Source organism: Notechis scutatus, chromosome 11 (assembly GCF_049901735.1).
Source record: "Notechis scutatus isolate UNSWTSFEM ecotype Mainland chromosome 11, rNotScu1.2, whole genome shotgun sequence".
Lineage (NCBI taxonomy): Eukaryota > Metazoa > Chordata > Lepidosauria > Squamata > Elapidae > Notechis > Notechis scutatus.
The window spans coordinates 18,663,856-18,690,684 of NC_142019.1; the positions used below are offsets into that span (position 1 = coordinate 18,663,856).

A 26,829-nucleotide genomic window follows, 5' to 3' on the forward strand; every position below is an offset into this window, starting at 1 on the left:
AAAGCACCTGAAGGCCAGAGAAGGAATAATGGATAGAAACTGATCAAGGAGAGATTTAACCTAGAAATAAGGAGAATTTTCTGACAATGGGAACAATCAACAATGGAACTGCTTGTCTTCAGAAAATGTGGGAGCTTCATCACTGGAGGCTTTGTCAGAAATGCTATAGGGTCTCCTGCTTGAGCAAGGGGCTGGACTAGATGACCTACAAGGTCCCTTCCAACTCTGTTATCCTAATGCAAGGCCCCTCAAAGTCTACTCCAAGCGGTGCTCTATCCCGCTTTTGACTTCCTCTGACGTGCACCTCCCAATCTTGTTTCCATATGGGGATGACGTTGCCACAGCGTCAGCCGAAGCGAGCTTTGAATCGGGGTGCGTCGTCCTCCCTTAGCTCCGTCCTTTGCAGGACCTGACGGCGCCATTCCATGGCTGCCTGCTTAAGATCCTTCATAAACTACCGATCGCTCCAAGAGGGAGCCCATTCCCGCCTGCTTACAAAGGGTTTTTGGTTTGAAGAGGCAGGAAGAAGAAGAGGCCTCTTTATCTGTTGGCCGGAGGGACGCAGCGCTGCACGAGAGAGGGCCACGTGTGGGACGCCAGGTCATGCGGCGTTGGCCACCGTTGGTTTTGGCCTCAGTGGCACCATTTTCCCGAAGCTTTCCGTTCCTAAGCTCTATTTAATGGAATCTATGCATAGTAAGTAACCAGGTCAGAGAGAGACAGCCTTCCCCGCTTGAGATCAATCGCTGGCTAATACTTTATCTAGGTCACTTTATTATCTCGTGGCGATGCCGTTCCCATCCACCGCCTCCTTTCGTAAGACACACTTCAGCTGTGGGGAAAGTGTGTTAGCGCATACATATTAAAAACATATACCCATTCTATCTGTATGTAAATGCACAAGGCACAGCTGGATATTGCCAAGGAGTTTGATTTACTAATGGTTATTATCTGTTCTCGCTGTTCAGTGGCCGGGAGACTTTCCAGCAAGCATCCGAACATGGAAATTGTCTCCCAGTAGTGCTAGCCTGCTTTTGAGAATTGTTTAGAAAGGCAGGCCGGCTTCTAGGGCTTTGGCACGACCGCGTTTCTGAAGGGGCTCCCGGCAGCCCCTCGCCAAGTCCTCCTTGTGAAGCATATCCTCTTCCCCGAAAGCAGAGAACCCCCTCCTCTGGATTGTCCTCCACCGTAGAACGGAAGGCCCCTTGCCAGAAAACTATCCCCCCCACCCCAGGGAAGCTGGAGGCATCTCGACTTTGTTTATTGGAGGCCCCCCTCCCCCAAAGAAATAGTTGCCTGGGTCACACTATGTAGACGTTGAGGTTCCTTAACACACACACACACACACACACACACACACACACGCTTCTAGCTGGTTCTTCAGGGAAGGGGAGGAAGAGTGTCTGTCTAATCGATCTTCTATCATTTGTCTATCTACATCATCTATCTTTTGCCTATCCATCTATTGTCTATCATCTATCTCTAGCTAACTATATTCTATCTGTCTTTCCATCTATCATATCTATCTATCTTGTCTATATCTATCTATTCTGTCTGCCTGTCTTGTCTATTTACCTTGTCTCTATCTATCTATCTATCTATCTATCTATCTATCTATCTATCTATCTATCTATCTATCTATCTATCTATCTATCTATCTGACTTGTCTGTTTGTCTTTCTATCTATCTTTCTATCTTGTCTATCTATCTGTCTGTCTCTATCTTGTTTGTCTATCTATTTACCTTGTCTGTCTATCTATCTTGTCTGTCTGTCTTTCTATCTTTCTATCTTGACTGTCTATCTATCTGTGTCTCTATCTTGTTTGTCTGTCTATTTACCTTGTCTGTCTATCTATCTGGTCTGTCTGTCTTTTTATCTTTCTCTCTTGTCTGTCTCTATCTGTCTTATCTGTCTGTCTATCTATCTATCTATCATCTATCTATCTTTATCTATCATCTATCATCTATCATCTATCTAATCTATTGAATTTCTATGCCACCCATCCCATTAATACAGTCACTCTGGGGAGCTTACAATATAATAAAAGTGTTTGAAAGTGCTAAATAAAATTAGAATAAAGAGGTTACAAGTTAAGAACCAAGGCGATGGGCAGCCTGTGGGTGAGGGTCTTCGCTACCCCATCAGCCGCCCCCAAAGTAGCAGCCCAGGCCGAGCGGCAGAGCCAAGCTATTCCAGAAGGCCAGGGGAGAGGTGTGTGGATCTCTCCTCTGTCTGTCTGCTTTCAGAGCCTGCCTGGTTTAACCAGAAATGCCATTTCAGAAATGATACCAAATGGGCTTTTCGTGCTTTTTCCCCCCTGCACAAATACAGACAGTGAAGGAAGGCAGATGAACATGTCCCAGGATACAGGATCCAATCTGGGTTGGTCTATATCAGAATGTGGTAGAGAGAGAAATTCCCCGAAGATGGGCTCCGCGTGAGACCTCAGAAGACTAAACCTCTGGTACTAGCGACCAACCTAGATTGGATCCTGCAGATATACGCAGCCTCTACCTTGTGCTCTTTGACACTTTTGGTTTTTTTGCACCTGATTTTCTCTGTCAGGATTCTGGTAGTTAGTCCGTGAGCCTCAAACCACACTCCCAAAACTTCAAAGGATTTATTAAAAGTTAACATGCCGGCATTAGCCTGGGCGTAGCCAACCCTGAGATACGTAATTCACTGTCACCCTTGATCCTGCTTTTCCCCCTACCCCTCTGGGTATATCATCCAACGAAACACATCCATAGCCAAGTGTTATCAGTCATGCTCTCCAATTAGATCATTGCGTGGCAGAAGCTTCAGTCATCTAATCACTCTCTGAAGAAAATATGAATGGAATGTACTTTCGATTCCACACTGCTGCCTGCTCTTTGAAACTACCCCCCTTTCTTTCTGTGGACAACTATAAAATGTGTATACAAAATGTTTTATGAGTTGACATTTGGCTCCCCTCACTTCTTGAAGATGATCTGTACAACACACAGTTGACACAGTTGACATTCTGATTATCTTTAATTTTTTTGACCTGGAAGGCACCTTTGCCTCCCCAGCAGTTGGGGGCCAACTGGTTGAGATGTAGAGCCTCTGCATGGACCAGTCAGGACAGACCATGCCCTTCTTTTGATTCTGAAGATGACCACAGGGAGTTTGCTGGTGTTGTGTTTGAAACGACACTGGAAAGAGCCAACTGGAGGGCGCGTGAAGGTTACTCATAAGTGTTCACTAAATAAAAAAGTGCCTCACAGGCTTTTTGGGTGATGATGTCAGTATACAGGTAACAGAAATTGTCCTTTGCATTAAGGTGCATCATTTACACAATAACATCATTGCACCGATGTTGAAAATTGTCCTGGGGCTGTGGGTTGCTTTATGTGAAATGCATTGTCTTGAGGTCCATCGAATCATAGTTGGGCTTGTTTAAATGTGTATGGAGGTTCTCAGTCATGCAGGTCATGGTTATACCAAAGGTGTTTTTTCGAGTGGCAACTGGGCTTCCTTTGTTTTTCCTTGAAGACGTTTCCCTTCTCATCCAAAAAGCTGCTTCAGCTCTGAACTGAATTGAACTGAAGCTTCTTGGATGAGATGTGAAATGTCTTCAAGGAAAAACAAAGAAAGTTCAGTTGCCTCTCGAAAAAGCATCTTTGTTGTCTTGAGAGCCACCTAACCCAGTCTGACTTTGTCCAACAAAAATCTGCCATAATAACAAATGCATAATAATTCATAACAAGCTGACTTCTAACAAACTGAATTTGATGCATCCATGTCTAACTAAGTCATTTTCAAGACATCTAATGTTGACAAAATCTTGGAAAATTATTCCAAATCCCTGCTACCCACCGGTAAGAATAAAAGACAGGAAAATGTACAGAATTGGGGATGCAGCATTTGATTCAATGTGTTTACTGTAAAGTTCAAATATTTTTAGTTAAGTGACAATTGATTTTTTTTTAAAAAAAAAGAAAGAAAGAAAAAGAAATTGCTATTCCCTTTAATGGTTTTGATGTCATGGAATCCCATGTTAAGCAAATGCTATTATCTCCCCTGAAGCCACTGGGAGGTCCGTGTCTTTTTGTGGCCCACCAGAGAGCGGAAGTAATGGATCTCTTGCCTTCCATTAAAAGTTTGTCCTTGCATAAACTGTGTGACTGAAAAAGCTGTTGACTAAATCTACAGATAAGCAGTGCTGACAACTCAGGGGTTTCAGACTCTTAGGCACAACTGCGGAGTTATAGGATGGGGGAAATGTAAATAGGATGGAATTGACTCTCTGGATTGTGAAATCAGAATCACAATAACAGAGTTGGAAGAGGCCTTGGAGGTCATCTAGTCCAACCCCCTGCTCAAGCAGGAGACCTGATACCATTTTAGACAAATGGTTGTCCAATCTCGTCTTCAAAACCTCCAGGGATGAAACACATGCAAGGCCCAAAGGCAAAGCTGTTCCTCTGGTTAATTGTTCTCCCTGTCAGGAAATTTCACCGTAGTTCCAGGTTGCTTCTCCCGTGGATGACTTTCCACTCTTGGCTTCTTGTCCTGCCTTCGGATTGGGCCCCCTCTTCTTTGGGGCAGCCCCTCCTCAAATATTGGAAGACTGCTGTCATGTCTCCCCCGGGTCCTTCTTTTCATTAGACTAGACATGCCGAATTCCTGCAACTGTTCTTCATGTGTTTTAGCCTCCAGCCCCCTAATCATCTTTGTTTCTCTTCTCTGCACTCTTTCCAGAGTTTCAGTAACGTTTTTATATTGTGGTAACCAGAGAATAGAATAGAATAGAATAGAATAGAATAGAATAGAATAGAATAGAATAGAATAGAATAGAATAGAATAGAATAGAATAGAATAGAATATAGAAAAGGTTTAGAATAGAGTAGAGTAGAATCGAATCTAATAGAATAAGGAATAGAAGAGAAGAGAAGAGAGAAAAGAGAAGAGAGAATAGAATAGAGAATGGAATAGAATAGAATAGAATAGAATATAGAAAAGGTTTAGAATAGAAAGTAGAATTGAATAGAACAGAACAGAACAGAATTGAATATAGAATAGAATAGAATAGAATAGAATAGAATAGAATAGAATAGAATAGAATTCTTTATTGGCCAAGTGTGATTGGACACAGAAGGAATTTATCTTGGTGCAAAAGCCACTTTATTAATGTACAAGGCAATGAGTTTGTTTTGCATCTTTGAAAATCATAGCATCCTTTAATTGCTTGAGAGTCCTCTTGAATACAATAGCAGGGATTGGCCGGGACAAGTGAGGGATTGTGGTTTTAAAAAGTTACGGTATGTCTGTATGACCAAATCAATGCAATGCATGTCAAAAGAGGAAAGGATGCCCTCGTGATTTCTCAGTGCCAACCATATATAACAAGAAATCTTCATTCTCTTCCCAGCACTGCTAAACGTTTACAGACTGCCGACAGACACGGAGCACGGACAGTAGAGTTGTTGCTCCAAGAATAGCTAGTTGGGGCGGTGCAGATTTCTCCTAGCCTCTGGGACTCTTACGGAGGCTGCTGCCCACACAGCGGCAGACCTGCCACCATTTAAACCTCTACAAAGTAGAAACGATTCTTGGCTCCATTTGTTGAGAAAGGTCTAGTTTTATTAGAAGTCAAATGTATTGCAGTTGCGCATAGTCAAAACGGAGAATTGTGCGCCAAAATCCCCAAATTCAACTTTTCCCTTCCTTAGTTCCCTCCCATTGCCCAACCACATGCCGCCAGTTAGGTTCAGGCAGGATGTTTTCATAAGGTCAGTTCAAGGTCAGGATGCTTGGTGACCTGGAAGCAGCTTCTAGAAGACACGTAGCACTTACTTTCATTTTCCCCCTAGTCCATGCCAATCTGTCTCTCTCACACACAATCTCCTTAGGATAAAATCTAGATGCCACTTCTAAAGCTGGAAGGTCTGAACCGATACATCCAGGCCTAGTTTTGCTTGTGTCTGAAAAACTAGGTCTGTGTCATCTAGAATTAATTTCGGGGGGGGAGGAGAAATATAGGTGTGGCTGTGCATGTTTTGCATTGTCCACAAGGTCTGATACATGCAGCTGAATAGCAGCCATAGCTGTGGAGCTAGTTCAGTGCTCATATTTGCTGGCTGATTGTGCTGTCAGGAGGCTGAACTGATTTCCAGCAAGTGATAAAATTACCCTTTTCCCCCCTTGATTCTTTAAAAGAATGACCCTTTCTTTCCTTGATTCTCCTTAAAAAGATTTTCAGATTTTCAGGTTACTTAACAAGAGACCAAATATTTTTAAAATCCAGGATTAAAACGAAAAGCAAACGCAGGAAAATGCTCCCTTGACACAGTCAGAGTTAACAGGACAGGAATCAGTCAAAACTCCCAGGAGAAGGCATTTCAAAATGTTGACACTGAAGGGAGGCCCTTTATCCTGAAGCGCCACCCCACCCCATCCCTCGTGCCCCATAATTGTCCTACCTCTCTCCCCGCAAGGCTGAAAACCGTGCAAATGCACCATCAGGCCCGATGGGACGCTAGACTCCTGGCATGGTTGTGTGAACAGATTTGAGAGAGTTACAGCAGGCGGACAAGATGATGCTTGCTTGTTAATCTAGGACACCATTCACCAGGGACCCTTACTACACCAGCCCCGCCGAAGTGAGTTGTGTTTGTGTGCCAGTCCCCTCACAACCGGTCTCAGCAGGTAAAAATAGACTTTAAAATAGGTTGAATTGGCAGGAGCTCAGCAATCAGAGGGGGAAGTACAAGAATTGACATGTGAAGGGTCTTGGGGTCCCATTAGAGAGTGAGAATTTTGTTCACCATCACTGGATCTTCACAGCTGGGAGCCTCCTGGTGCCGGGAAGACACCACACACACACACACACCCAGGTCCAGGATCCAGTCCAAGGATGTCCCTGTGCATGGCCAGGAAGGATTTTCCATCCTGGGGACAGCAGTTGTGCTATCCAGGTCCGATTGGTGGGAATTGTCGTCCACCTCACCATCCCTGTCGTGCGGAGTTGGAGACAATACCAGGATCTCTGGGAAGAGCATCTAGGCAGAAGGCTCCTTAATTGGATTTCCTGGTGACTGACAGGCTGTCATTATCCCAGGAACTTTCTTTGGTTAGGCTGCCCCGTGGTTGGGATGTCCCCCTTCTCTCTCTCTCCGAGCTCCGCTTTATCCTCCGAATTCCCGGCGGGGCAATCACAATGGCGGACGAGAGTCTTTTAGCACCTTCTTCGTCGCCTCCTTCCCTGGTGGCAGCCGAGCCCAGCTGCTTGTGAACAAGAGAATGTTCTACGGACAAAGCCCCTTACGCGCTCTCGGGCTCTCCCCCCCTCCGGCCCACACAGTTTCAAATCCTTTTGAAAAACCAACCAAACACACACACACACACACACACACACACACACACACACGCCAAACCTGTTGAGGATTCGAAGTAGCTGGAGATGTGGAAGGAGTGTTAAGTATCTGTCATGGGGAGATGGGGACCCCAGGGACCGCCAGGAGATCAACAACCACAATTAAGGCCAAACCCGCCGTAGCAGAATCCAAGCTAACATGTGCCCCCAGACCATTTGAGGAGGGTTTGAGAAAGGAATTGATTTCTGTCTTGTTTACACTTTGCCAGCCCCATCCCGATCAACCAGGGAGATAAATATTTCATACACTCCTGATTTTAGTTAATCCCCCCCCCGTGGATCTGCTCTTGACGGACAGTGACCAGGCCTGAGTTCTTTCAGCATTCATACGGAGCAGCTAATTGGCTATGAAGGGCTCCTGTGTTTAAATGGGCTTGACAGGAATTTAAATTTTGTTTCAATCCACCTCTGCCTTTGCTCCACTTTCTAATTTTTAAATTAAACATCATTTTATGTTATTCTATCGAATTCTGTGGAATTGAAGTCCGGCTGTGGAATGCCAACTCCTCTTGTAAACCAGTCAGTTGCCACGGTTCTGTATTTAGCTCTCTGGGAGTAAAGAAGGGAAAGGGAGGTTCTACCTGGTGGAATTGAGCAGGGGCTGAGTAGTGAGGATCTTGGTTGGTTGGTTGGTTGGTTGGTTGGTTGGTTGGTTGGTTGGTCGGTTGGTTGGTTGGAAGGGAGGAAGGAGGCAGAGAGAAGGAGGAAGGAAGGAAGCAGAGAGAAGGAAGGAAGGAAAGAGGCAGAAGAGGAGGAAGGAAGGAAAAAGGCAGAGGGAAGGAAGGAGAACAGAGGAAGAGGAAGGAAGGAAGCAGAGAAGGAAGAAGGAAGGAAGGAGAACCTGTGGGAAATGAGTTCATGCAGTAGAAGGTGAGAGTACAGGTAGCCTCGACTTACAACAGTTCAATTAGTGACCATTCAAAGTTACATCACTGAAAACAAGTAACGACCATTTGTCACACTTATGACTGCTGCAGCATCCCCAGGGTCACATTGTCAAAATTAAGACAGTTGGCAACTGACTCACATTTATGACGGTTGCAGGGTCCCGGGATCATGTGATCACTTTTTACGACCTTCTGACAAAGTCAGTGAGGAAGCCAGATACCAGATTCACTTAACAACCATGTAACTAACTTAACAAATGTCACAATTCACTTAACAACTGTGGCAAGGAAGGTTGAAAAACGGGGCAAAATTCACTTAACAAATGTCTTGCTCAGCAACACAAATTTTGGGCTCAGTCGTAGTTCGTAAGTCGAGGACTACCTGTATTTTCTCCTCCAATAGATCCTTCTCCCCAGTAGTGGGGAAAAGATTTCAGAAGATCCATCCTGGGACTATCCTGTATTCTCGTTGCATTGCGGGGGAACGCTGGAACTTCTGCCTAAAGCAAAGCCAAGTCATGGATTATCTAGGTTGTTTTGTTTATGGAAGCCTGATTTCCAGCTAGCTTTTATTAAAGATTTAATTACTTAAATGAAGAGGTAGGGGAGACGTTTATCAGATTTGCAGAGATAGCATGGGGTACAAGAGCTGATACCCTTAGAGTAGAGAGAAAGAAAATTCAAAACTTTGAATTGTTGAGTTGAATTGGATTTGAATTTGGATTGAATGTGGTGATTGAAATGGGGTGGAAATTACCGAATGAAGACTAATTGAGACACATGCAAAACTCTTTATTTAAGGAAATAAAAAACCTGATCACTAGAAACTGTTTTAAGACAGGGATTGTGATGACCCAGGGTGGGATACAAAACAAACACAGTCACAGAAAACAGGTGAAGCCCCTTTTATTCCTTCACTTTGCTTCCAAGCTCCGAATATCTTTGATGGAAGACAAAAACACTCCCACACCAACAGTTACAAGAAGGAGGAAAAAAGCAACACAAACCAGGCAAGATAAGGGCTGGAGGATGTTATAACACACACTGGGAAGGACGCCAAACTCAGAGAGGAACTATAAACTAGAGATATTTACACACTTTGTTTCCAGCGTTTGCCAGAACGCAGGTCCAAACTCTTATTCAGTTGTCACACCTGCAGCCCATGGAGAGGATCAAGGCCCTCTCCTCCCGAGTAGACCACGCCTCTCCCTTATCCTCTCTTCCCTGTGTGACCTAGGATGGAGAAGGGATGGGCCTGGGTCCTCCTCTGACTGCCCAGCCGGCCTCTGCCCTTCCCCAGCCTCCTCCACAACCTCCGGAGCCACACTTCCACTCCCTGTCGGCTGTTCCTCCTCTCCCTCAGAGTCAATCCACCAGGGGTATGACAGGGATAATATCATGTGTGCAAAAGAATTAGGAATAGCGGTTGACGGAAAACCGCATCGGTGCGGGTGGTTATCCGTGGCTCTGCAAAAGGACAAATACAATTTCAGGCTATATCCACCAAAGTATCGTTTCCATGTTATTTTTCCAATGTATTCTGCTTTAATCAGACCCTATCTTGAGTATGCTTGTTAAGAAGGATTCAAAGAAATTGAACAGATTTGGAAAAGGACAGCAAAGATGACCAGGGAGTTAGAACATTTGCGGACAGGAAATGTCCTGAAGAAGCTCAGAGTAAAAGAGGGCTGAGGAAAGGAATTTTACTGTGCTAGTCGTTACCAATTACAGGGGACAGTGCTCACCTCAGTTTCAAGGTCATTGAGCCAGCGCTGTGCGAAGACAATCACGTGGCCAGCATGACGTCACAGAGCGCTGTTATTTTCCCACTGAAGTGGTACCTATTTATCTACTTGGATTTGCCTGCTTTTGAACTGCCGGGTTGGCAGGAGCTCGGGCGAGGACAGGAGCTCACCCCGTTGTGTTGGATCTAGGGCAGTGGTTCCCAACCTTTTTTTCGCCCCGCACCCCTAAAGAAATTTCACTCGAACCTCGCACCCCCTGAAATTTAGACTTTAGGAACTACTGAACGCGTTAAATATATGGTAGGATTGAACCTTTTCAGCTAGGTATGGTGACGGCCACTAAATAACGATACTTAACTCTAAAATGAAAACAAAGTTAATCCATTGCATAATAAATAAAAATGCCAACATATAGCCAATATCCTATTATTTACCTGGACTTTTCTCGCACCCCCTGGAATATCGTCTCACACCCCAGGTTGGGAACCCCTGATCTAGGGTCTCAAACCCGGGTTGCTGGCTTTCCAGCCCAGCCGACAAGCTCGGCATCTTAACCGCTGAGCCACCATGCCATCCTTAAAATTACAGAAAGGCAGATCTAATTGAACTTTAGAATATGCAAGCGGGCTGCCTTTGACTTGAATGCATTTGAAACAGAGGTTATGTAGTCGTTCTTTAATTTGGTTTTTCCACTAAGCACAATAGTATCCAAGAGTTAAATCTTTCCTCCTTCCAGCTCAAGAAATCTGTATTTTTTCGGCCTTGACCCACAGTGTAGATGCTTCAGTTTATGAAAGGACTAGTAGATGTTCCAAAATCTTAATAGCATTTCATGTTATATTTCCTTCTCCCTCTGCCAATCTCTGCCAAGAGTTTGGAGTGTGGTGGTAGGTTATTCACTGACTCACGCAAACACTTTTGCAACTCTAAACAGTGTTAATCTCCCCATCCATTGCCAACAACCCAGATGATGAGTAAAATACTTACTCTTGCCCTGGCCCTGTAACAGTGTTGTTGTGACGATCCAGGTAGACCCTGTATCTCCTTCACCTGACTCCGTCTAATCTGCCTTGGCAAATTGTAAAGCTGTGTTTGACTTATCTGGAAGTAACCTTAAATTGTAATCTTGTAATGATTCCAGTGCTGCATTCCTCTCTCCTTCGCCTAATGAGGTTATGACCAAATGCTCATTATAATTGCTTTAGACTCCTTTTAATTTTCAAGCTTATTAATCATAAGAAGAGTTATTTAAAATTGCATAAATTAATCTTAGATTAAAAGCCCATCAAAGTCTCGAAACAATTAAGAATAAGTAGGATTTCCCTGGGGCAGCAAGTTTTATTTTAATAGTGTAGCCAGGTGAATATCGGAACATTTGAAGTGCAGGGATGATTAATGTTTCCGACAATTTTGAAGGGGAGATTTTAAAATGGCAACTCCTGAGCTTACTTGTATGCTTCAAATCTATTGTCTCTCACATCCGCTAATGAGCATTTTAATTACAGCGTGGAATAGGGCACCAAACCATGCGAGAGGCCAATTTCTCCATTGGAAAATAGCAATGGAAAAAAGTCAGTTTCAATTTGGCTCCTTGCTGGGGGTTTTACTGCTAAAAGCACGTGGCTCGTGGAGAGGACTGGGCAGGAGGCTGCAAGCTTGTGTTCCAACTCAGATGGCCAAATGAAAGGCCCGTTTGTTGGCTCTGGTTCCTTGTTGTACCACTTCTCATTCTTTATGCAGTAATAGCTTCTCGTTTCTTCTGAAGCACAATAAAATCTTTCCAATAGGCAATAGTGGATCCGTTCAGAGGTGGGATTCAGCCGGTTCTCACCGGTTCTCGAGAACCGGTAGCGGAAATTTTGAGTCGTTCGGAGAAACGGCCAATCCCACCTCTGACTGGCCCCGCCAACCCCATCTCTTCTCTGCCTACCATCGAGTCCCAGCTGATCAGCTGGGTCTCCTTTGGTTTCCCTGCACAGGAGAACGGAGCTGGAAAGCAGGTTAGTGGGGTGGGGAGGGAAGGGGGATTTTGCAGTATCCTTCCCCTGCCACACCTACCAAGCCATGCCACGCCCACCAACCAATGCTCACAGAAACGGTAGTAAAAAAAATTTGAATCCCACCACTGGATCCATTTAAGAATTTAATTTCTAAATGTCACACCTGGATGAAGCACACCCTTTTCTACTTCCTTATAGCCCCATTAGACAAGGGATGTCACATTCGATTTCATTGAGGGCTGCATCAGGGTTGTGTTTGACCTTGGGAGGGGGCCGTGGCCAGCTCGACGGCATTCACGGAGGCTCCGTTTTTGCCTGCAACGGCCCTCCCGGGCTCCGTTTTTGGCCATGACAGCCTCCTGCAGCCCTCTGCCATCTAAAATGGAGCTGGGGGAGGCTGCGTGCAGCCTGCCCGAGCTCCATTTTCACTGGTAGAGGCACCGCAGGCTGGTCCTTCGCTGTTTCCAGTGCAGGCCCACAGGCGATCCCTAATTCAGGGGTGGCCCACGGCAGTGGTGGGATTCAAAAATTTTTACTACCAGTTCTGTGGGCGTGGCTTGGTGGATATGGCTTGGCAGGCATGGCAGGGGAAGGATACTGCAAAATCCCCATTCCCTCCCCACTTCCTTAACCTGCTTTCCAGCTCCGTTCTCCTGGGCTGGGCAATCAAATAAGATCCAGCCAATCAGCTGGGACTTGGGAGGCAGAGAATAAATGGGGCGGGGCCAGTCAGAGGTGGGATTGGCCGGTTCTCTGAACTAATCAACATTTCCACTACAAGTTCTCCAAAACTGGTCAGAACCAGCTGAATATCACCTCTGGCCCGCGAGCCTTGAGTTTGATACCCCTGAACTGGAGAAACGAGAGAAACAATCACTGGGTAGTACCAACCAGCTCTTTGGGGGCAAAATAATCCAGTACCACCAGGCTTCATTGATATGACCAGCTGGACAGATGGGCCCAGCAGGTGAGAGTAGCTGATGGGTCTTCAACTCTCAGTGATAGAAGGGATCTATTGTATGTATGTATGTATGTATGTATGTATGTATGTATGTATATGTATAAACAGATAATAATACATAATTATAATACAAAACACACAATCTGGTTGTGTTATAAAAGAAAGAAAAGAAAAGAAAAGAAATAGTTTATTTATTATATTTATTATTATATTCTATAAGAAATATCTACAGCAGAGGTCTCCAATGTTGGCAACTTTAAAATTTGTGGACTTCAACTCCCAGAGTTCCTCAGCCACCTTTGGCTGAGGAACTCTGGGAGTTGAAGTCCACAAATTTTAAAGTTGCCAACATTGGAGAGCCTTGGTCTAGAAAGAAAAAAATGGCTTTCAGAAAGGCTTGTGGAAATTCTGTAGTGTCCCTTTGAGAAGTCTTCTGCGGGCGCGGAAGAGGACACTTGGAAAGGACTAATGCACTTAAGCTCTCCGTGCGTCAAATGTGGAGCCCAAATTCTCTTTCGGAGCATGGAATTCAGCCAATGGTGATCTCTGCTAACCATAAAATAAAATTAAAAAACCAACAGTTGGGCAAATCCTTTGGAGTTTTGAGGAGAAGAGGACAGGACAGCATGTCAGGATTGAACCCCCAAAGTTTTTGACCTGTCTAAGGCTACCATCAGTTCATTTTTGCAATAAGCTGTAACGTGGTTTGTTATCAATAACAAACCATCAGTTCATTTTTGCAATAAGCTGTAATGTGGTTTGCAATAAGCTGTAATGTGGTTTGCTTTTTGACAAACATTACATCTTGTTGCAAATAATATGACTAATGTGATTACTTAGTTATAATTATTGATACGGCTTCTTGGGAATTATTATTATTTACAGCCAAACGGCCCAAGTAAATGTGGTTGGTTTGGTTTAATGTGGTGTGAACCCAGCCCCATCTTTTTTGCTTATGATTTAAGCGTGGCTTAGTGGCTTAGTCAACAGATCCTTGGTAAAACAAGCCACTTTTTGTCTAGATCCAGCCAGTAAGTGTCACCTTCTATTCAGTAAAGAGCTTCCACACCAAACCAGAGTATTTTTAAGGAAAGAATTGCTGTTTTCTGTTTTGTACAGAAGGATTCGAGAGCCGTGCTCGGCCGCAAGGCTCTTGTTTTACAAATCGAACGGTGTTGCCTGAAGAAATACTAATTTCTCTGCTAGCTAAGGCGCTGTGGGTTTCCCCCCTTTCTCTTTATGCTGTCCTGACTCAAGTCCCGACCAGCAAGCGTGCGATGCCCCCAGCCCTAATGTGCCATTAACGATAGGTTAATGTACAGGATAATGTTTGACAGGCTCTGGGTTCATTACGCTTCTGAGTCTATAAGATCTTTCTTGCAGAGGCCCATGGTCTCATTGCATTGTATCATGCAATAAAAATACCCTTTTAATATCACACCCAAATAAACTGTACTTGAAGTGCCATCGGAGGGCACCACAGCCCTTCCAGCAATATAGCTTTCAATTGCAACAGTTGGGAATTTCCATCTTATTTTATTGTTCCTGATCCAGATGTTTCCTCAGACTTTTATCTAAAGGAAAGGCAATGGCCTCTGTGGCTTTGGCGCAGAGATAAATTCAGCTTTTCACTTTTGCTTACCATTGTGGGGCATATCAAAGCCTTCCTGCCAAATCTATGTCGACAGCTGGTACCCCTGAGCGTATAGAGACTCAGGATTGGGCCTTTGATGGATGGACATTGGGGAGATCCAGAATGCTGTGCTAGACTCTAAAAAGCTTGTCCAACCTCAAAACAATGCTTATTGTTGTGGTTCACCAGCAGCCTGTGCAGACGGCAGCGGAATCGGACAGTGGGGAAGAACACGGATCAGTCAGGGGTAGACTCGGACAAGGGTCCTGCGTCCGATGCAGAGATGGGGCCAGGGCCATCTGGGAGTGGGGTGCTGACTCCAGAGCCTTCGGAGTCTTGTAGCAGCGAGGCAGAGGATCAAGGGGAGCCTGTTCCCAGTGCGCGTGTGCACAGAGCTGCTAGAAGGCAAGAGCAGCTGAAACAAAAGGGACGACTCGGGAGTAAGGCTTGGAGGTGATTGCCCTTCCCATAAGGTATAAAGGACAGGCAAAGGTAGAGAAACCTTTGCAGGAAGCAAAGTCGTTTGCTCTGTTCAGATGAAATCTTGAAGCTCCGTATGGACTTTGTACTTCTGTTGGTTTTTTTATAGTTCATTTGGCACTTTGGTTGTTGGCAGCAATTCAAAGGAGAGAAAGGTGGGTGCTTATCTCGAGGGACTGTTTGGGGCTCATTACAGGCTGGGAATGAACGTAATTCCCAGCATTGAAATAAAACAAGAGTTGTTTGGACTAAGCGTCTGCTTAATTACGGTCTTGGAAGCCATGGTCAGAACAGTTGCGATTTAGGAGTTTGAAAGAGCTTTGAGAATATTTTTCCTCACCCGAGGCCCTAAACTTTTAAAGAGAAAGCTGAATTTTAGATTTCTTAAGTTCCATTATTTAATGCTTTTAACATACACAACATACACAAGATTACAATACAGTATGTCTGAACATGCTGTGCTGTGCAATAAACCACTTCGCTTGCCTACATTTGGAAGAAAGTACGAAAAAAGGCTGCATAACCAGCCAAAGCCCTTTTCATCACAGATGAAAATCTTGGACACAATTTCACACGGGCCTCGGTTCCCTTTTCATCCTGACGCTCTGGTTCTTGTTCTGCCCACTCCCAATGTCTCTGCGCAGGGATGTTTAATTCTGTACCCGACCCAGGCACAGTCTTCTAAAGAAAAGGGAAAAAAAGACACTGAAAAAGTGATGATGCAAAAATAGCACATCAAATCTCTTCCAAAATATCCCCAAACCTGCAGATTTGAAATTTGGATGTAAATAATAAACGTTGAATAGAATGGGCAGCTGCAACCCTCTTAAATTAAGTCACTCTCCTTCCACCGGCTGCAACGAAAGGAAGTTTTGGAATAGAAATGTTTGACTGACTAACCAATGTGACTGACACTGTCGATCTTTCTGCTTCTTCCGGAAAGTGGAAGTTCTTGTGATTGTTGGAGGACTCGGCAGGAGAAAAAAGGATCAGGGAAAAGCTGGAAAGGTTCTTGGAGGTCTTCTAGTCCAATTGAGGAGGAGATCCTATTCCAGGGGTCTTCAAACTCGACGGCTTTAAGACTTGTGGGACTTCAACTCCCAGAATTCCTCCTCCAATCATGTTAGCTCAGGAATTCTGGGAGTTGAAGTCCCACAAGTCTTGAACTTGCCAAGTTGGAAGACCCTTGCATACAATATGAGACAAGTCCAGTCTCTTCTTAAAAACCTCCAGTGAGGAAGCACCCACAACTTCTGGTGGCAAGCTGTTCCACGGGTTAATGATCTTCACTGTTTGGAGGTTGCTTCTCTTCTTGATTAATTTCCATCCATTGTTTCTTGTCCTGCCCCCTCTGGGGCTTTGGAGCAGGGGTCTCCAACCTTAGCAACTTTAAGCCTGGCGGGCTTCACCTCCCAGAATTCCCCAGCCAGCTTTGCTGGAGTTCTGGGAGTTGAAGTCCTCCAGGCTTAAAGTTGTCGAGATGGGAGACCCCTGCTTTGGAAAATAGGTTGACCCCCCTCTCCCCTTGAGGGCAGCCCCTCAAATACTGGACTGTTGCTATCTTGTCCCATCCCACCCAGTCCTTTTTTTCTCCAGACTAGCCATACCCAGTTCCGGCAACCGTTCTTGACTCGGTTCCTTCAGAAGCTGGGCCAGAAAGGACACACTGCTTGGGAGGGAGGAGTTGGGAGTTTCATGGCTCAGATCATTCCGGAAACAAAATGAATGCAATTGATTGGTGGACGGTGAACATTGGGGGCGGGGAGGTGTGTCCAGAGGAAAAAAGGGGGGGAATTTTACCTATGCTGGTGTTCGCGTGAAAATTTTAGAACTGGCTTTGCTACTTGCGTGCCTATGTGGGTTTATCAGTAAAGTTCTACTCTTGGTAAAATAATAATAATAATAATAATGTCCCAGGAGTTTCTTTTGCTGTATTTACCAACGGGGCGATTGAAGAGAGTCTTAACATCTGGATGAAGGGTAAACCCAAGAAGGAAGGGAATTGGGAAGGTGCCAGGTTGCAAATGCTGAGCAAAACCAAGTGCTCCTTGGCTCCCTCCTCCTCCTCCTCTCTAAAGGCCTTGGAAAGAGTTAATGGCCTTCCACAAAATTGGTGGCTCTAAAAAGGCAGCCTTTCTCAAGAAAACGAGATGTGACAAGTTCATTTAAAACGCCTGTTTTGTCATTGTTTATCTCATTTTCAGAGTTGGCAAAGAAAATTAGGCTGGCTGACACTCACCCTCTAGCATCTCCAGGCCTCTGACCTGACCTGGCCGGGGCCGAATCTTTTGCCCCGAAAGAATGGACTTTCCCCAGAGCATAAAGGAGGCGCTTGAGCCAATCCTTTCAACAGCCCTTGAGCCCAAGAGAGACTCAGGGCAAAATGCTGGGGGCGGGATATTGACATATCTTGGTCTTTAACAGCAAGCAGAGAATAATTGTTTTTATTGCTTCTTGATTGGTGCGGGCCCTGCAGGATTAAGATCCTACACTGGACCAACAGAGACTCCTTAATGGGGAAAATGGTATAGAGTAGGTTGATTAAGCAAGGAGCTAGTAGAAGGTGAGGAATGTTAAGGCATACCGAGAAGTAAATGTGTGTCATGCCCCTGGTGGAGACTGACTCTGAGGGAGAGGAGGAACAGCCAACAGGGAGTGGGAGTGTGGCTCCAGAGGTTGTGGAGGAGGCTGGGGAGGGGCAGAGGCTGGCTGGGCAGCCAGAGGAAGAACCAGGCCCATCCCCTATGCATGGAGGAACTGAGAAGGAAACAACTTGGCTTACGAGAGAGGAAGCGGCCATGATCCCACTCATTGGTTATGGCTGGGGAGACTAGTATACAAGAGAGACGATTACAACACAGCGTTGCCAGAAGCAAAGCGTGTTTTACTTTGGGCTGAAGTTACCTTGGTTGGCGTCCTTCCAACAGACTGTTATCTCCTTGAAGTTGGAAATTACTTATCCTGGTCCGTTGTGGAATTTCCTTCATTGTAGTTTGTTTTGGTTTTTTTATTTCACCTCTATCTGCTCATTAAGTTTGGACTGTATTGCTTTTTTTTGAAGACTCTGTTTGAGTACGTTTTATCTCCAACTGAGAATTATTGAGCAGTGGGACCACGTTGGAGGCATTAAAGGATATTTATTTACGTTTTTGGAGTTTGTTATGTTTGTGTTACACTCCGGGTCATCACAATGTGTGTCTTCATTTTTAACTTTCATTGTCTTGTACCTAATACAGGTAGTCTTCGAATTACAGCAGTTCATTTAGTGACCATTCGAAGTTACAACAGCCATGAAAAAAGTGACTTATGACCCTTTTTCACACTTACGACCGTTGAGTGTCCCCAGGGTCACGAGATCAAAATTCAGATGCTTAGAAACTGACTCGTATTCATGACAGTTGCAATGTCCCTTTTGCGATCTTCTGACGGAAGCCAGATGTACTCAACAACCCTGTTACTAGCTCAACATCTGCATTAATTTGCTTAACGATTGTGGCATGATAAGTTGTAAAATGGGGCAAAACTCACTTGTCTCGCTTAGCAAGAGAAACGTTGGGGTCAATTCTGGTTGGAAGCCGAGGACTACCTGTGTTAGCCCAATTCTGATGGATCCTGGGCTCCTGCTCTCAATCCTGGGGTTTTGTACCAGGCATGTTCATCCCCCTGAGTAGATCTCTCACAATTATTTTGAGCTGCACTGGTACCAAAAAAGGAGTTTTTCATCCCTTGGAGGAATGTTGCCTTGACGGGACAGTATTTTCGTTTTTCACATATTGCAAACTTTGCAGTACTGTAATTGAGTAGCAAGAGCCCTTAGACTTACAGGCCGCTTCACAGTGCTTTCCAGCCCTCTCTTAAGTGGTTTGCGGCATCGGCCTCTTGCCCCATACAGTCTGGGTCCTCATTTTACCCACCTCGGAAGGAGGGAAGGCTGAGTCAACCTTGAGCCAGTCCGGATCGAACTCCTGGCAGTGGGCAGAGTTTGCCTTCAATGCTGCATTCTAACCACGGTACTCCATGGAAGGAAGGGAAGGAAGGAAGAAGCAGTAGAAAGAAGGAAGTGGAAGTGGTTTAAGGAATCTGGGTCCTCATTTACCCACCTCAGAAAGATGGAAGGAAGGAAGGAAGGAAGGAAGGAAGGAAGGAAGGAAGGAAGGAAGGAAGGAAGAAGGAAGGAAGGAAGGAAGGAAGGAAGGAAGGAAGGAAAAGGGAAAGGGAAGAGACTTAGACTTCTATACCGCTTCACAGTGCTTTACAGCCCTCTCTAAGTGGTTTACAAAGTTGGCCTATTATCCCCCAACAATTTGGGTCCTCATTTTAGTCACCTGGGAAGAACGGAAGGCTGAGTCAACTTTGAGCCTGATGAGAATTGAACTGCCAAATTGCAGGCAGTCAGCAGTCAGCAGAAGTAGCCTGCAGTACTGCACTCTAACCACTGTGCCACCGAGGCTCTTCCTCTCAATAAAGGCAATACTGTCCAAAAGAACTCTAAAGAGTCAAGAAAGGGCCACAGGACTGAAAGCTAAGCTAACTTGTCCACTGATGGCTGAAACCCAGGAGAAGGACCAAGAGTACCGGCCTTGACCAGACACGGGTACAGGGATGTCCAAGTTGGGGGCCAGCCCAGAGAATAAGCCAACCTTGATGGCCTTCGGTTCACAGAATTCTTAGCAACAGCATTCCTGAGATTAGGAATTTTGGAAGTTGCTGCCATTGGGAAGCATTGGATTACCAGTTGGCCCCTCCCTCTCTTCTTTAAAGTGGGACCCTTGTGGGATCCTTCTTTCAACATCAGGTCCAGCCCTGGTTCCAGTGGCAGAGCGGCCCGATCGGGGTGGGATTCTACCAGTTCGCACCTATTTGCTAGACCCGGTTGTTAACATTCTGAGCAGTTGTTAGAAGAAATTACAGGGCTAATCCTGTAAGGAAGGCAGGAAGGAAACATTCTGGTGTTGCTTACAGAAACTGCCTCACCGTTAACCCTTATTACATTCTTGGCAGGACTAGACTTCCTGTCCCAGGAACTTCTCTGGAGTTATTTTTCCCTCCTTTGCTGGTACTTTGCTTGTGTGGAGGGACCGTTCGAAGTTACAATGGCACTGAAAAAAGTGACTTATGACCATTTTTCACACTTACGACTGTTGCAGCATCCCCACAGTCACAAGAGGTCAGGCGAGGAGATGCGTGCCTCGATGTGAGTGATGTTGAGTTGGCCACGCCCAGCCAATAACACGACCACCAAGCCACACCCACCAGCTAAGCCACACCCACAGAACCAGCTGTTAAAATATTTGAATCCCACCCCTGGGCCCGATCCCTCGCCTGCAAAAGCTTGGAGGAGCGTTCGCCGCTAAGAGAAAACGCCTTTCAGACTTCTGCGTGTTTACATTTCTGCACCATTACTTGATAAAACGAAGGGAATCTCTGCTGGGATATTTAAGAATTGTGGACTTTTTAGATCTGGAGCAATATTACTCAGGAATAAAGGGGCCTCCGCCCCCCTCCCCTCTCCTTGAATCTGGTGAAGCGCACGAGGACCCTCATTCTTGTGTCTTTCCCTCCCTCCCTCCCTCCTCTCTCTCTCCCTTCTTTCCCATTACTTCCTTCCATGCTTGTTGTGTTCTATTTGTTTCTTCGTCCTTTAGAAATGAGAATGTCGGGTTAACAAATGGGGTCTGTCTCTTTCTAACTGCCTGGAACTTCATTATACCTGCATGAACTGCCAGCTCCATTTTCCAGTGTCGCTGGCTTGTTCTGGTGGGGGCCCCCCACCCCACCCCACCCCCTGCCCTCCAGCCTCCTCTCAGCCCCTCCAGCTCTCCGCTTCTTCCTGCCCCAGTAAAATTCCCCCCACCCAAGGCGGAAGGCCTGGACATAAGGGTCGCTTTCTCTGCTGCTGCTGCCGCTTCCTTTTCTCAAGCGGCCCTCTTTTTTTTGGGGGGGGGGGGTGAGGCAGAAGAGACCCTGCCCTTCCATCACCCTAGAGGGGATTCTCCCCCCACCAGCCATTCTTCAGCAGCTGGGCCTTTCATACCCACCTGTTTCTTAGGTTGTCACCCAGAGGCGGAATTCAGCAGGTTCTGACCAGTTCTGGAGAGAACCGGTAGCGGAAATTCTGAGTAGTTCGGAGAACCGGCCAATGCCACCTCCGAGTGGCTCTGCCAACCCCATCTCTTCTCTGCCTCCCATTGAGTCCCAGCTGATCGGCTGGGTCTCCTTTGGATGCCCTGCACAGGAGAACGGAACTGGAAAGCAGGTTAGTGGAGTGGGGGAGGGAAGGGGGATTTTGCAGTATCCTTCCCCTGCCACGCCCACCAAGCCACACCCATAGAATACCATGCCCACCAAGCCGCGCCCACAGCCGATCGGCTGGGTCTTCTTTGGATGCCCTACACAGGAGAACGGAACTGGAAAGCAGGTTAGTGGGGTGGGGAGGGAATGGAGGTTTTGCAGTATCTTTCGCCTGCCCCACCAAAAGCCACGCTCGCAGAACTGATCGTTGTTGCTTTTTTAAAAAATCCCACCACCGTTGCCACCCCACCACATCGCATGTCACGGTGGTTCCAAAGGATGACAAACACGGAAGCTGAAACCGCTCCATCCAAATGGCGTAACGCAACCAAGACGTTGAGTTCGCCCCAACCTTCTCCAGAATGACGTGGTGGGAAGAGGCCTCCATTCTCAAGGAAATGTTCTGTATCACGGCCCAATATTCCCCGTCGCAGCCCCTCGAAGGGTCAGAGCCCCTCTAGAGAGAGGGGCTGTCACAGAGAAGGAAAAAGGTTGGCCTTTTTCTCCAGAGCATCTGAAGGCAGGACAAGAAGCCCTGCTGGGTGGGAGATCTCCTCGGAGGGAGATCCAAGTTGGAAATAAGGAAGGGTTTCCAAACGGTGGGTGGGAACGATTAATGAGCGGAACCGCTGGCCTCCTGGAGTTGTTGGGGGTTTTCAAGAGAAAATTGGCAACCCTTGGATAGGAATGGAGTAGGGTCTCCTACCTTGAGCAGAATCTGAAGTCCCTTCCAGCCCTCTTTATCTATTATGTCTTCTGTAGTGGAGAATATTTATTATTATTATTATTATTTGAACAGTCATTGGATACTCCATGTTTGCCCTTGACTGTCTTCAGTGGGCTGGAGTTTTGGCAGAACTGTCCAGATTGCTGGTGGCGGCAAGAATTGGCTTGGTCCGTTTTTCTCTGGGGGAAAAAAGAGATTCACGCTGGAAACCAGCAAAATCTGCCTAATAGCTGATCTTACGAGCTCCGTGAATCTGCTCCCCTTGTCTGCAGCCTCTTGATTTGTTCCCTGACTCGTGTTTGTGGCTGCTTATTTAAAAGGCAGGACGGGTATTTCCAGCCTTGACTGTGAATGAGGAGATCTTTTCTGCTCCTCCGGGGATCTCCATGAGTTTTACCAACAGTTGAGCGAATTTAACCTTGTGGCATTTGCTGAAGAGTGATTACTGCAAGGAATCTGGGTCCTGAAGAACTAAGCATGGGATTTGAGCAGAAGGACATGGCAGGGAAGGGGGGGGGCACAGGGCTTGGGTCCTGACAAATGCCACGTTAGGCTATTTAAAAAAAAAATAACCCTGAAAACTGAAAGTATACACCTTCTTTCATTCCCTTCTTTTGTAAGAATCTAAGGCAGAGTTTTTCAACCTTGGCGACTTTAAGATGCGTGGACTTCCATTCCCAGAATTCCCCAGCTGCCAGTTTACCTTCTCCTGAAGGTAAAGTAGTTGTTGGATTCCTTGATTTTTGTCTTGCACAAAACCATCTAAGTCCGTGTTCCTCAACCTTGGGAACTTGAAGAGACGTGGCCGTCAATTCCCAGAATTCCTTAGCCCGCCAGGCTGCCTGGGGGACTCTGGGACTTGAAGTCCACACATCTTAAAGGTTGAGAAAAATATATATATATATTTAGAGGCAGGGTCGAGAAGACAAGGCAGGAAAGAGAATTCCAATACTATTCATCAGAAGGAGGAAGGATTTGAAGCCAAGCAGGGGTGCATCTGAGGACACACTTACCTTGGGGCAGAAATGGGGGGAATTTAGAATAATCTGAAAGCCCTTCCTAAGCTCTCCACCATCCAGGGGGGTTGGGGACATTGCATTCATAAATGCAAAGTGACATAGAAAGGCCTTACCTGGCCTAAAGAGCACCACACCCGTTGTGGCATCCCTTGCAGGTCCAAAGCTCTCTCTCTATCTCTAGTGGAGGAGGCCCTTTACTCCCCTGAAGCCCAAAGGAGATTAAGTAAATCCCCACCTTCCTAATATGATTAGATCTCAAAGCTGCTTCTTACCCAGCATTTTCCTCTCTCCCCGTCCCCACGCCATCTGTGCCTCTTTTGTGCCCCTCTGCCTCTTTCGTGTCACACCCTTCGGTTCGGCCAGGACTTTTCCTCCTCACGCTCTTCTTGAAGGCTTTGGGACCCGATTATTAAGCCGTTAGTTTTGAAGGCAGTTATGCATTTTGGAGACAAGTAAAGCCAAGTCACTTAGACCTCTGGAAGAAGACGTTAGTTGCACATTTTCAACATTATTTCACAGCTCTCCCCCCCCCCCTTCTCTCCTGCCAGATCTAAGAGCAGAGAGAACAGTCGTGTGGCATTGCCTTCTGAGAATAGGGCATCGTGCATGGCATCATGCCAGTCTCGTGGCCCAGCACAAAGCACAGAAGCGGGTAGCATCTGCAAGGGCCTTCAGACCCGTGTTCCTGTTCTTTGCTTTTCAACCTTCGCAGCAGCGGTGGGATTCAAAATTTTTTTACTACCGGTTCTGTGGACGTGGCTTGGTGGGCGAGGCCGGGGAAGGTGACTGCAAAATCCCCCTTCCCTCCCCACCCCACTAACCTGCTTCCCAGCTCCGTTCTCCTGGGCAGGGCAACCAAAGGAGACGCAGCCGATCAGCTGGGACTCAATGGGAGGCAGAGAAGAGATGGGGTTGGCGGAGCCAGTCAGAGGTGGGATTGGCCGGTTCTCCGAACGACTCAAAATTTCCGCTACCGGTTCTCCCGAACTGGTCAGAACTGGCTGAATCCCACCACTGGTTGGCACTCATTCCAAATCCTAGAACAATATTTCTCATCTCCAATAACTTGAAGACGTATGGAATTCAACACCTAGAGTTCTCAGCCAGCATCTCTGGGGAGTTCTGGCAGTTGAAGCCCCCACATCAGTGTTGAAAAACACTGCATGGGGGTTATTTTTCCCTGCTGCCTTCTTAGATGATCCTGGACTCAAGAGAGAATTGGGGGGGGGGGCTTCTCCATGGCTCCCACCTCCTATCTTTGTGTAACTGCAGATCCCACATTTGGTTCCACCTTTGAAAGGTATCCAAATGAATAAAAACAGGAGAACTTTTCCAGCACGTGAGAAAAACCTCTGTTGTGTTTCTTGAAAAGCCCTTTTCAGTTCGCAGGATGTTATCTGCGTGCTCAGATTGTGCCTTCGAAAGAAAAACGTGCCGTTTATTTTTAAACTTAAAAACACACCCCAAGTGAGATTGGTAGCCGCCTATTTCCACAATAAAACTCCCCTCTCTTTCCAGTAGACCGTATGCAGACAGTCGGGATTTCTGGCAAAAGCCTTTAGCAGGATGACAAGAGCCTTTTGCATTTCCTCCACTCCTCAGTTCTTTGACGCTCTTAAACTGAACCCACCTTTTCTCTTTTCCTTTTTTTTCCTTTTAGGGCCACCTCTTTATTGTGCAGTACAATGACGGGAACGCCGAAGTGGTCTCCATGTGGGTGTGCCGGACTCTGGAGGAGAGGCGTGTGCAACAACAGGGATCCCAGTGAGAGGAAGAGCGATGCGCTCTCTCTCCCCCACGAGACCGGAGCCTCCGAAGAGCTTCACATTGCAGAGTGGAGCCCGCCAGGAAAGAGCCGGCGTCTTTTCTTCAAGAAATTCAGCAGGCGTCCTTTGCCCCCCGCGGCTCTCACTGCCTCCTCCTGCATCCCTAAGACAAGGCGAACATATATTTTATATTTGAATGTGTATATATTGGCCTCCCAAGTATTTTATATGCTTTGGGGGTCTTTGCTAGCGAAACAAACATAAGGACATGAGCAGAAAAGGAAGGCGGCAGCCCTGTGGACTCAGTCAGGCGCCTGCTTTTGGATTGGGATTGGAAACTGAACGTTATTAAATGATGGGCCGGTGAAAGAAAATGGACCGAGGTGAAAGAATAAAAAAGCGTACGCAGTATCTGCCAAAGGGTGTGCGCTAATGCTTGCACTGTCCCCTGTACCTGCTACTCCTTACGTAGGACGAGGTGGACGCCAGGGACATCAAGGAGACCTTAGCAGAAGATCAAACAGGAGGAAAAGTTGGGCTGGGCTTTCATTTGTTGATGGTGTTGTTATTCCCTTGAGCGGTAGGACAATTCCTTGAGGTTGGTCTGAAGTTCATTCTTGGGGGGATTCTTGCCTGAACTGCAGAAGAGGTGCTGCTGGCCAGGGTTGATAGCAAAGTTGGACCCTTTGATTGGAAGCTTCCTTTGTTCCTATTCAACAAACCTAAGATAAAAATATTAAAGTCTCTCTCTCTCTTCCTCCACAAATGTTGCCTGAGGCTGATGTGACTTATCATTCCTTTGTTCAATTAAATGTGTGTATTTGTGCAACCTTCACCGGTGAAAGCTGCAATAGCTACGTTTTTAGAACATCAGGCTAAATTGAGCCTGGGCGGTTGGTGACTGAAGACGGTCTGGGAATCCATACTGATAAAAGTGACTTAGCAAGTTGTGTGAACCGTGCCATCCTATTAAACTCTAATGTTTTTATTTGTTTATTTATTTGTCACACGAATATATATTCTGCCAATTTATCAGGCTCTAGGTGGTGTACATGGATAATGCAATTTATCTGTTTGTGCATAACATTATGGGGGGTAGCAGTTGCATCTCCTTACCTAGTTCAGGGTTTAGCATCTTAGGTGAATCTGCTGAAACTGATCCAGGTAATGAAGTCTATCCATTAACCTCACCAACTGGAGTCACGGGTCAAATGGAGACCCAACTCAAAGAAGGGAGGCTGGGAGTTGTGCAGCCCTCTGATTGTCTGACCTTCAGTAGCTACTCTGCAAAAAAGAAGAAAACCAAAAACAGGAAGAAGGAAATTGTGCTGTAATCCAGTCCACCAACAACTTCTGGACACAGTCTCAAAGGAGTCCAGCCTTTGATAGCAAACAAGGTTTCTCTGCACCCTAAAACGTGGATCTGTTGCAGATGGCTGCTTTATGGACTGCCCTATTCAACTTTTGTCGCCTGTCTAAATAATTATGACATTAAAAGACTTACACTGAAAGTTTAAGAATTTGGATTTTTTTTTTTTTTTTTAGTGAAGTAAGGGTTTGCCTTGTGTCCCGACTGTAGAGCGTAGGGGTCATCTCCACTTCTTTAGCAGAGGGAGCCAGCGTTATCCAAAGACGTTTCCACGGTCATGTGGCTGAGGTGCACAGGACACTGTTAACCTTCCCCAAAAACTGGAACCTATTCATCTACTCACATTTGCATGCTTTCAAACTGCTAGGTGGGCAGGAGCTCACCCACGGCATGGCACTTGGGTCTCAAACCCAGGCTGTCAGTTGTTCAGCTGAGAAGCTCAGTGTTTTTAACCACGAGCCATTGTGCCCATCAGACTTACTGATTTTTTAATCACTAATTTTAAATTTGCTTTAGAATAGAATAGAAACTTTATTTAATTGTTTGACCAT

The 26,829-nt window shown here is 46.0% G+C and overlaps 1 protein-coding gene and 1 long non-coding RNA gene across 4 annotated transcripts in view; one reads left to right on the forward strand and one right to left on the reverse strand.

The window, feature by feature from the left end:
- MAP2K5 (mitogen-activated protein kinase kinase 5) overlaps window positions 1-26,420 on the forward strand; it is a 156,695-nt gene extending 130,275 nt beyond the window's left edge. For all 3 annotated transcript variants that reach the window (XM_087972951.1, XM_087972952.1, XM_087972953.1), the window contains one exon: window positions 24,804-26,420. In XM_087972951.1, coding sequence (XP_087829077.1) covers window positions 24,804-24,911 — 108 coding nt within the window. In that variant the 3' untranslated portion in view covers window positions 24,912-26,420. The remainder of the gene's footprint in view (window positions 1-24,803) is intronic.
- LOC148129718 (uncharacterized) lies at window positions 15,705-23,306 on the reverse strand. Its single transcript, XR_015750827.1, has 3 exons — window positions 23,257-23,306; window positions 21,145-21,196; window positions 15,705-15,787 (listed from the first exon to the last, which is right to left on the reverse strand). It is a non-coding gene; the product is annotated as an uncharacterized LOC148129718 (long non-coding RNA).
- Window positions 26,421-26,829: the final 409 nt, after the last annotated feature.